The sequence below is a fragment of the Ptychodera flava genome, chromosome 15 (assembly GCF_041260155.1).
Source record: "Ptychodera flava strain L36383 chromosome 15, AS_Pfla_20210202, whole genome shotgun sequence".
NCBI lineage: Eukaryota > Metazoa > Hemichordata > Enteropneusta > Ptychoderidae > Ptychodera > Ptychodera flava.
This window is the reverse complement of record NC_091942.1, coordinates 18016515-18026318: the sequence shown is the minus strand read 5'-3', so window position 1 is coordinate 18026318 and position 9804 is coordinate 18016515. Positions and strand designations below refer to the sequence as shown.

The window sequence follows — 9804 nt, the reverse complement described above, 5'->3', positions numbered from 1 at the left end:
TGCCGGATGGATGTTTACAGTTACCTGGCGGAGGCCGACGTATTTTCAGAGCGCTTCACTTCTCACTACCCCCTCCCGTAAAATCCAGTGAATCCCTTTGACTTGCCTCAACTATAACCCATTTATTCAGATTACTGACAACAAGCCGGCATAATGAATAATAACAACACCCGTAATATGAACAGGCACGTTACGGATTGTTTATGCAGTCAAAAATATTTTAAATTTCTTTAGCAATTCATTGTCATGTCGAGACCAGCCTTTGATACAGCAAAGTCACTTGTGTTTTCCCAGAAATCGACCAATATATCATACTTTCATGACGTTATCTCCAGGCGATAATTAATTTGTGGTAGATGATCACGGTTGATAAGATAATGATATGCGTGTATCAGTGTGGTATCAATGAAGATGAGGGTTTTGCATCCTCCCTTCTGAGTGTGGTTTCTGTCACCGTGGTGAAATGTTTGAAAATAGTACGGGTTGTCTCGTTCTGGGGCCTGTTATTGAACAAAATAGCACGTACCAATATTCATTGCAATTTCCCAAGGGGTTGAATGCATGATCGTGAGTGCAGATCATTCATTCGGTACGCACATCGCCCCATTTACAACCAAATCACACGTTATGTAATGCTACCATTCTGAATTAAAAACAATTTCGATCACAAATCACTGAAATCGGTTTACTCATCGTCATTATGAGCCCCTTTGGCTCGAAGGGGAGAGATTCGCTAAACAGTGACACGAGAGAAATTTATGCTTTCAAACAAAAACACCAGTTTAACGACTGTGTACAGTGTAAACTGATGCACATAGAGGGACCCAAGATCCGTCTAGGAATTTATACAGGGAATGACCTTCAAATGTGACCTTGAAAAGCTTCGTTGCATTTTATCTTTTGATAGACCCAGAACAGTTCCTGTTCAAAGCGTTCCTTCTTCCTGCCTGCGGTTTGTGTGACCTTGCCAGGGGCTCAATCTCTCCAGCCCAGTAAAGGGGTGTAGTTTGTTTGTGCTTGTTTTCCTGAGACATATGGGCGTTATGCTGTGGAAAAGTTTGTCAAAATAAGCAACTTTGATTTTCAAGAAATACTTAACGAAACACGCCCTCCATTTCACAAACGATGAGTGTGTACCTAGATTGTCCCCGGGTCTCCAAACTTCGTCAGCCAAGGGGCGTTTATTCTGGCAGGGACCCTCCTCCTATACTACCTAGCCAGGCCGTGTGACCCGGACGTTGCCGGTCTCCAACTTCCAAGTACAAAGTGATGAATTGAATAAATCCCTTTTCAGTCATCTCCCCGTTCCCCTCAAATCGGCCCAACCACATCGACAACAACAATATAGGATTAACCATAACAAAAGCGCATAGGCGGTAGCGAAGGGGCCTATTGGGACGACGGGACAAGTCAACTGTTATAATGGTGTACTGCCAGAAACGCTGCTTTCAGATCATATGCTGACGTTTGACTGAATCACTTCATTCCATTGTCTCAAGACATAACGTGAGGAAAACAGGAAACAAGCCTTCAAATCCAACGACCAGCAGGATGAGAAACTATTTACAGTATGGGCTGTGATCATAATTGTCACTGGAAGTACATATGAACATCGCCAGCTAGAATTAAACGAACAATCATACTATCTTGTCATTAACTGTACATTTTACCCCTCCCCCTCTACGGAATATGCGACTCTGCCACGTGTGTACGAGGTCAAAATATTTTCAACAATACATCACAGCAAGAAGATATTAATCGGCTTGGTAGATGATCACATACATTTCTCAAAACGGATACATTTCTGACACAGCTATATATATGAGTGTCAATGGGTAGCTACTAGTACAGACTACATACTTCTGTGGTATAACGTTCATGAAAGAATGTTGGAACACGCCAGATAGGTTTGCCATACTCAGAGTCTGCAATGGATACCAGAAAGATTGCCTAGAAATATCACAGCCACCACACCCTTTCACCCCTATTTTCATGTACATAGGTCTGAAAGCAGCAACAAAAACAATGGGGTTTGGCCAAAGTACGGTGCTGGAAAAGGTTACACAAAGTTCACAGTATCGTCCGCGCTTGCCTCTCCAATCGCAAGCTGTTAATCATCGACCATTTATTTCAGCTGTGGTCCAGTTCTGTCACATAAAAAGGCGATAGCTGTCCTGTTATGTTGCTATTTGTAGAGTTCAAAGTGTCTCTCACAGCAGTAAAAGTGGTCCTAAGCCAGAAAAGAGACAGATCCACTTTCACAGACGGTTATGAGGTTGAAATTGTTTGTTTCCAATCTGTACTTACATATAGGTCACGCTTGATGAAGATTAATGTGGGTACAGTTGAACCCACCGTACTCTTACAGAGGGCACTAATGTTTAGCTAGCAACAAACAGGCAGTGCATACACGTTCAAAGGTACAGGAATTACAATATGCTCATCACCAGTAAAGCGAGAGTTTTGATAAGTATTGAATGATCAAAACAATACTACCCTGTTTATATGGCCTCTACCTTGCTTTCCATATCCTGTGTGAGACAGGTTTGTCATCATTACTGCTTGCCTTCTCTTTTGTGAATAATAGCTGCGAATAGCACACATATCAATTTCAAACTAATTCGAAAACGTTATCTCACTTGTGAAGTTAACCATCACAGATGAGCATATGCAAGCTATCCTAAATATGTAGCAGTGGAAAATTTCACTAACTTACATGCGTAGCATTGGCAAACTTCTGGAAGAGAACTAAAATTCATAACTGAACTCACAACTACCTAAATCAGGCTACTTAAAATTTCCACACTTTGCAAAACTATGGTGTTGCAGATGTTTTGTCAATGAAAAGCAAAAATAAAAGTACACAATGGACACTTTCGTTTCCTGATCATTAATTCACACGTCAGGGACAACTGGATAACCACTTGCCCTATCTTTCTTCCCCCACATTCCCTTGTCATTTAGTTCAGTTACATACCACAACACAAGATAATCTCTTCCCCAGAAAAGTCCACAGTTACCAGTAATGATTGGTAAATTCCAGCTAACCTCACATATGTACAGCCTAACCACCCTTATTTCCCCATTTAATAATATCACTGTCGCCCACACATAACATTCTTCAGTCAGTGATGTGTAATTTCACTCTACTTTGTTTTATTATGAGATTTCTTGTCATGTGAATAATTTCATGAAGTAGTAAGGGATGACTTCGATCTCTGTCAAACAAATACAAAATAAACTACTATTTTTATGTCTGTTAAATGTCTCTCGTACTCTTGTACTTCGCAAAGTGAAACAAGCCAGTCAGATAAAGCTCTCCAACCCAAAAAATATAAAAGACACAAATTTACACTACAACCTGACTATCCAGCAAATATATTATACATTTTCCATGCAAAGTCATGGACTTTTTTTATAGTAGATTTACACAAGGAGTGACGTGTGAATATTTAGTAGTAACCCTCACTCATAATCACTGCGTACAACTATGATGAAGAGATAAACCAATATACTACTGTGTATAACATTTACATATGAAATATCTAAAATGTGCACATGGGAAGAACTGTCCTAAATGTTCTACTACAAAACTATTATTTCTCAGGTTACAATATGACGTACAAAAAAATGTTATTTTTCACTCAGTATAATAGTATCAGGAAATCTGCCTCTTTTTTAAACTGATAATTGTTTTTTTTTAACTTGCAGCTTTTGCTCATAGCACTTGAGAAAACTCGGCAGTAAAGATATAAAGAGTAAACAACGATCATACAAAGTATTACCGAACATAGTAAATCTACATGAGAGGAATACGTTTTTTGTTTGTATCACACTACGACTAGGGCACCTTGTGAACAGTGGACATGGGTCACACAACATCACAGCTTTCAATCAGCTCAGGGACAGCTCTGTTGAAATTGCTTCAGGGGGTTTGGTCAGGCAACACACAGTATGAGAACAACAACAATACAGTGAAAACGTCTTCGGTTGAATTTTCATGCTATGTGCTACCACACCAATGAGGTAGGTTCACTGTTCGCAATGACTGCCCTAAACTAAAGTTCTGTTCACATACTCGAATCGACACAACGTACAAGTACAAAAAAGAACCTGAGAACACAAAAATTAATTACATGTAGACGGGTTTTCTCCTTGTTGTGAGCGCTACGTGTAAATGACTTCATGATTACGCAATAATTAATATATTTTGTTGGTATGAAAACAAATCAAAGGCAAACTCCGAGTCCTACTGTCATTACAACAATTACAAGACTCCAATGTCTATGATCCGCCGCATATAATCCATCCCGTCGCAGCACGGTTTTTTGTTAGCGGTTTTTAAATATCGACCGTGTACTAATTACCGTGTCAAGTGTTTCGTCACAAAACGTATCAAAATCCATCTTATTGTGGTCCGTTCTTGGCACAAATCGCTAAAACGCAACTTCACCAGATCCAGTCTTGTCTGTTTATAACGCAATGATATTATCCTTATTATGGTTTGTGCGATATTACAGGATATAATGGATGCGTCTTGCAATATACACTAGCTCTCTCCTTCGTGACTGGACGCCATGTTTGTTTATCTTTGCGCTTCCACTTCAACTGGCGACGATGACATTTTCGGCGATCCGCCAATGACTTTATCCGTCGTTGACATCTTTGAAAACGCTGTTAGAGCATCTGGAAAATTTGGTGGGGTTGCTGGTGTGTTGGCGGGTGTACAAAGCTGGAAAACGAACGCAGAAATGAGCAGGTCAGAAGGATAAAAACAGCAGGGATGGCCATGTTATGAATATTAATGATTCCCATTTTGGAACACAACATTGAAATTATCGTACGGTAGGGAACTTACCGCGTGGCCATTTTGATGTGAATGGTGGGGACAGCCAGGAAGGACGTCTCCTTGAAAAAATATACTTAACGCCGTCTGTAAGAAAAATGAAAAATTTCTGTTAAGGTTCGACGTTGGTCCTTCAGGGATTCAAAACGAACTAGTTACTAGCCCATGCAAATGTATCATGATGCAACAAAACAAATACATAACACACGCCATTTTCCTCTCGGTGTTGTTTTACAGATTTCTTACCTCAAATTGCCAATGTGCTTTCTGTAACAGTTGTTTTGCTGTGTCTGCTGCGCAACCTGCAGCTAACACAAACTGGTTTATCATAACTTGCTCTCTAAGGCCATCCATTTCCACAAGAAAACTGTGGGAGAAGTAGCTCGAAAAACTATGTAAATCTTTGGCCGACAACACAGATCACGCGGGTGTTGTTGATGTCGTCGGTGGTCCAGTTGATTGACAGATGACGCCAGTATTTTTCTAATTCTTAAATATGATTGGTCTGCTTCAGAAAAAAGGGCTGGCCTACTGTTGTAAATATATGCAAATAAATCATCGCAGACGGTCGTGACGTTAGGCTATTCTATGCAATGAATTCACCCCCACTTACTCTATATGTTATCCCAAGTTTCATGTACATTTGCCAACATAAAAATCAGATATGCCCTATGTTGTATTCACTAAAGGATTGCAGTTAAATACTAATACACTTCAAATGGTTTTAGAAACACTCGTTCTCAAAATATCGTGAAAATATGGGAGACATAGAGTATTTCCTGTCGTGCCCCTCCCACGTCTCGGGGATCGAAGTCGAACGATGTGACATCATCCTCTTCACAGAGCTTGTAAATAAACACATTTGTCAGAAATCAGTAGATGTTTAATGTTTTCGATATACAACCTAAGAAGAGTGTTTAGGCAATAAACCATATTTCTCTATCACAGATAAAGATGCTTGAAACGAATTTTGTGCTTATTGCTTAAATCAACCCAAACAGAATGATTCATTCGAGATAATATCTGAATATAAGTAATTTGTTTGTAAATACAACATTGCATGACGGGAAATAATGATGTCACAGTCCGCCATCTTGGAAACAACGATTTTTCCGTGTTATCTCACATATTGGTCATCAAAACCTTATAGATATACCAATTGTCACCTGTACACCTTTTTGTGATCAATTTTCGCTTTGAAATGGGTAATCTCACTGGTGCTCAGAATGCCGGTGTTGAGGAACTTGACATAGCAGCAAATTCGGCGTACAGATACCCGCCGAAATCTGGTAAGATAGACGTAAAACACAAGAAGACTGTAATGTCTGGAGTTCATCCTTTTGTAGTTCACAGTCACGTAATGAAATCCGTTTCTTTACCCATCCTTGAACATTTCAGTCCGTTATCGGGCTCAATTATTATTTTTTCGAAAATTCAGCTGTATTTCAGTTGTTGATCCACACAAGGGTGATTTAGTTTGATTACATATGTGTTTCCGTTGCCAACGCATATGGTAAAGTTTCTTTAGCTTTCTTATTTTCAAGTGAAAGCATGGAAGTCACTAAATTTCTACATCTAACTGAAATAACTAAACTTGAAATCACTAAATGGCTTGTAGGCGGATACACAAATGTATGGATGAAGCCGTTTTCTTTGCATAATCAATGGTATAATTTCTGTATCTGAAACCATGGAGCTAAACTCCATGCTGAAACTGAATTAGTCTTCCACTTCCGACACTTGCTTGTAACGGAATCCTTGAAAATAGTATGCTGCAAGTGCAACTCGTAGTCGCTGTAAAAGCGTTCAATCTTTAAGAAAAGACATAAATAAAAGCAAGGGAAAAATAGCCTCATACGGGTTACACAGTTGGTAGTGGTGTGTGCAATCTCCTGTAGGGTTCTCAAGACAATTAATAGTAAGATAGCAAAGATGGATGCTTCACTGGATCCTTTATTTAGCTCATATCAATATTTTAAATTAATGGGAAATATCAAAAGTTAGTGCAATGATTTTACTTGAAGTGTAATGATGTTTGTAAAGAGGCATCCCTAGTGCTAGTTACTTTTTAATGAAGTCAGCCCTTCCTGTCACCTCGATTGGTGAGAAAAAAAAGATATACAGAGAAAGCATCACCTGAAGTGTGTGTCCATTATCTGCAATCTTGCCTGTAAAACCTGTGGTTCACAGGATCTACACCACCGTGTAAGTTGAACTATGCATTTCTACTTGAAAACCGAAAGCATTAACAGGTATGTCAAATTCTTACCCACATATCTTGCAACTGAAAGCAGGAATCATAAATGGGCAGCCTGTTTTGTAGGGTTTCATATGTCAAAAGTATTGTCACTTCTCTCACCATGAGATGAACAGACCAACATTGCATTTCCACATCTTTTATTAACCGTTTTTACCCTAGAGTACCCTTCATTTTTATTCTGTACTCCTTCAGGTTGCTACTTCGGCAGTCACTTTATGATGGGTGGCCAGCGATTTGAAACAGCACAACCAGAATCATATCTATTTGGAGAAAATTCAGATCTGAATTTTTTAGGCAGTAGACCAGCTCCGGTAAGTTGTACCACAATACCAATAATACCCAGTGAAGTAGCTATCAGTCATTTCAGATGAATTTTATTTTCGACTCAGGAAAGGATGCCTATTTTGACAGTGATTGTTGGAAGGCAAATCAATAGTGCTCAATGCATGAGAGTATGTTGACTCATAGGTCGGTCATTGGAGCCTCCTTGCCCTATGTGTTAGCATACATAAAATATTATGCCTCACATATATGAATTATTGGTATCATTTGGTTGGGAAATCGTGTGGTACATATTGTAAAGCTTTTGGCTGATCTTTTTGATGTTTTTGTATTTTTGTTTCGTCTGTGAAGTGAAGTTTTATGGCCTCTCTAAATTATGAAGTCCAGAGTGTTCAACGACAAATTTTACACATCACATTATGTTTGCGGGCTAATACCTTTTTATTTCAACATACCGGTCCTCTAAGTAGAACTTAGAAGGAAGAGAAGGTTAATTTGTTTTGCGAAGCAAAGATAATGAAAATACCAAATGCCACAGCCATTTCCCTAAGTCATAGTAATTTTGTCATTATTTTCATTGTTACATTTCCTGCTGTATTCCTGAATGTGAAAACTTAAAAAGCAAAACTTCACACTCAGAGATTATATTTCATTTGTGTCCATTAATTGCACTTTTTTCCTGGCAAACATTGTATTTGAAACTAAAATGTAGCAGATATGATTATCTTCGGTCACAAATGATGCCTGAGTGAAATTAAAAAGAAAATTGTCTGTGTTTGAGCACATATGTTTGTATGTGGCCGCACCATGTTTAGATCAACAAAGTGTGTTTGGTTCTTTGTCAAAATAAGTCAGATGTACTTCAAATTTCAAAAAACTAAGGGAAACACAGTTCTACTCTCAGAAGTGTTATGGGTGGTCGAATCAAATGTTCTATAATTCTCTTTATATGTAGGACAGTTTCATGTTTGCTATTTTAGGTGTAGGTGATAATTATGTAGGTACGATAAGAACGAGGAAGTAATGCTGACCAGTGTTTCAGAAATGTTTCCACACTCTATGTAAATTTTATTTCAAAAGTGCACAGTCACCAAAGCCAAACTGAATATTTACATGGCAGGTATTCATAAAAGGTTCTAGAAATATGCATATTTTGATTCATGACACTTTCGATGGGCTGATATTTTGTTAAACTGTTAGTTGGAAGTGGTTGGATATGCCAAACCATTTGTTGTACAGATGCACACACCTAATAGCCTACTGTTGGTGTTAGGAAAATGAGTTCTGTCAAACTACTGTACACTTTATGGCATTTGAACTACCATTAAAAACAGAGTATGCGTGCAGTACATCAAATGAACACAATTTGTTGGCAGATAGATTTGAGAATCAAGAATGACCCCAACAAAAAAATGGTTTCTTTGCCCGATTATTTCATCAAAACTTACAAAGAATTTCAGAAGCAACATGATGTAAAACTATAATAAATATTTCAGAGGTATGAGAGAGTCAATCATACCATGTTCTCTCATGGCGTACAACTGTGTAGAATCACACTTTACAAAGGAGGTCAGCAAAAAGCAGTATTTTATTATCGCTCACCATATTTTCATTTATGTCTTTCAACAGTTTCCATACCCAGCACCGCAGAGTAATGAACCCACAAAGACACTCAAGAGTCTTGTAAATATCAGGAAAGACTCACTCAAGCTAGTGAAAGAAAATAGGTAAAGCATATTTAATATGTTGTGGCATTATTCAACTTGATTTAAATAACCAATATCTAATATGTAATGCACCAGTAAAATTTAAACTGGTGTGCAATATTGTCTCATGAAATGAAATGAAATGTTTGAGTGAATAGGTTTTGTAAGTATTTGGTCGACGACTTCACTACAGTGAATGTTTGGGTTAATTTCATGGTATTGATATTATAATGTGAGGTTATTTTAATGTGTAAACTTTCACTCATTCAAAACCACTATATGTCACCTTCAAGGGCCAGTAATACTAACTTTTGATGATTTTTTTCACTATTTCAATTTTTTATGTCAATAGCAAGTTTTTATTCTACTCCCAAAAGAATTTTGAAACACCCACTATTTCATTTGTCAACATAGCGTCTATGTGTGTCAAATGCATTGTTATTGTTTACATTTGACTTCTCATCTGGACTAGAATTCACTTGTCAACAATGATAACACAGTTTACATATGTAAAGGCTGAGTTGACAAGCTTAATACTGTGTACATCAACATGCTTTGGGGAATAGAACAAGAAATTATGGTTGACATTAAAAACAAAATAATGGAAAAAATCATCTAAAGTTAGCATTACTGGTCCTTTAATTATTGATAATTGGCAAATTTTGCTGTATTGCAGAAAATGAATTAAGTTTCATTTAGGTAGTGTAGCT

General features: G+C 37.9%; 2 protein-coding genes across 5 annotated transcripts in view; one reads left to right on the top strand and one right to left on the bottom strand.

The window, feature by feature from the left end:
* Nucleotides 1–3134: 3134 nt before the first annotated feature.
* On the bottom strand, nucleotides 3135–5919 carry LOC139151399 (UBA-like domain-containing protein 2-A). Its single transcript, XM_070724178.1, has 3 exons — nucleotides 5093–5919; nucleotides 4859–4933; nucleotides 3135–4732 (listed from the first exon to the last, which is right to left on the bottom strand). Exons 1-3 carry the CDS (start codon nucleotides 5198–5200, stop codon nucleotides 4586–4588), a joined length of 330 nt encoding a protein of 109 aa, XP_070580279.1. The 5' UTR covers nucleotides 5201–5919; the 3' UTR covers nucleotides 3135–4585.
* A 29-nt stretch (nucleotides 5920–5948) lies between these two features.
* LOC139151398 (probable E3 ubiquitin-protein ligase MGRN1) overlaps nucleotides 5949–9804 on the top strand; it is a 31740-nt gene continuing 27884 nt past the window's right edge. For all 4 annotated transcript variants that reach the window (XM_070724173.1, XM_070724175.1, XM_070724177.1 and 1 more), the window contains exons 1-3: nucleotides 5949–6135; nucleotides 7299–7417; nucleotides 9018–9115. In XM_070724173.1, coding sequence (XP_070580274.1) covers nucleotides 6048–6135; nucleotides 7299–7417; nucleotides 9018–9115 — 305 coding nt within the window. In that variant the 5' untranslated portion in view covers nucleotides 5949–6047. The remainder of the gene's footprint in view (nucleotides 6136–7298; nucleotides 7418–9017; nucleotides 9116–9804) is intronic.

Excerpts from the sequence above, each read along its gene's own strand:
- LOC139151399 (XM_070724178.1), bottom strand. The coding sequence starts at position 5,200 with ATGGATGGCCTTAGAGAGCAAGTTATGATAAACCAGTTTGTGTTAGCT. Across the intron at positions 4,934-5,092 it reads AAGCACATTGGCAATTTGAG|ACGGCGTTAAGTATATTTTT; the intron begins GTAAGAAATCTG and ends TTTTTCTTACAG. Across the intron at positions 4,733-4,858 it reads CACATCAAAATGGCCACGCG|CTTTGTACACCCGCCAACAC; the intron begins GTAAGTTCCCTA and ends TTCGTTTTCCAG.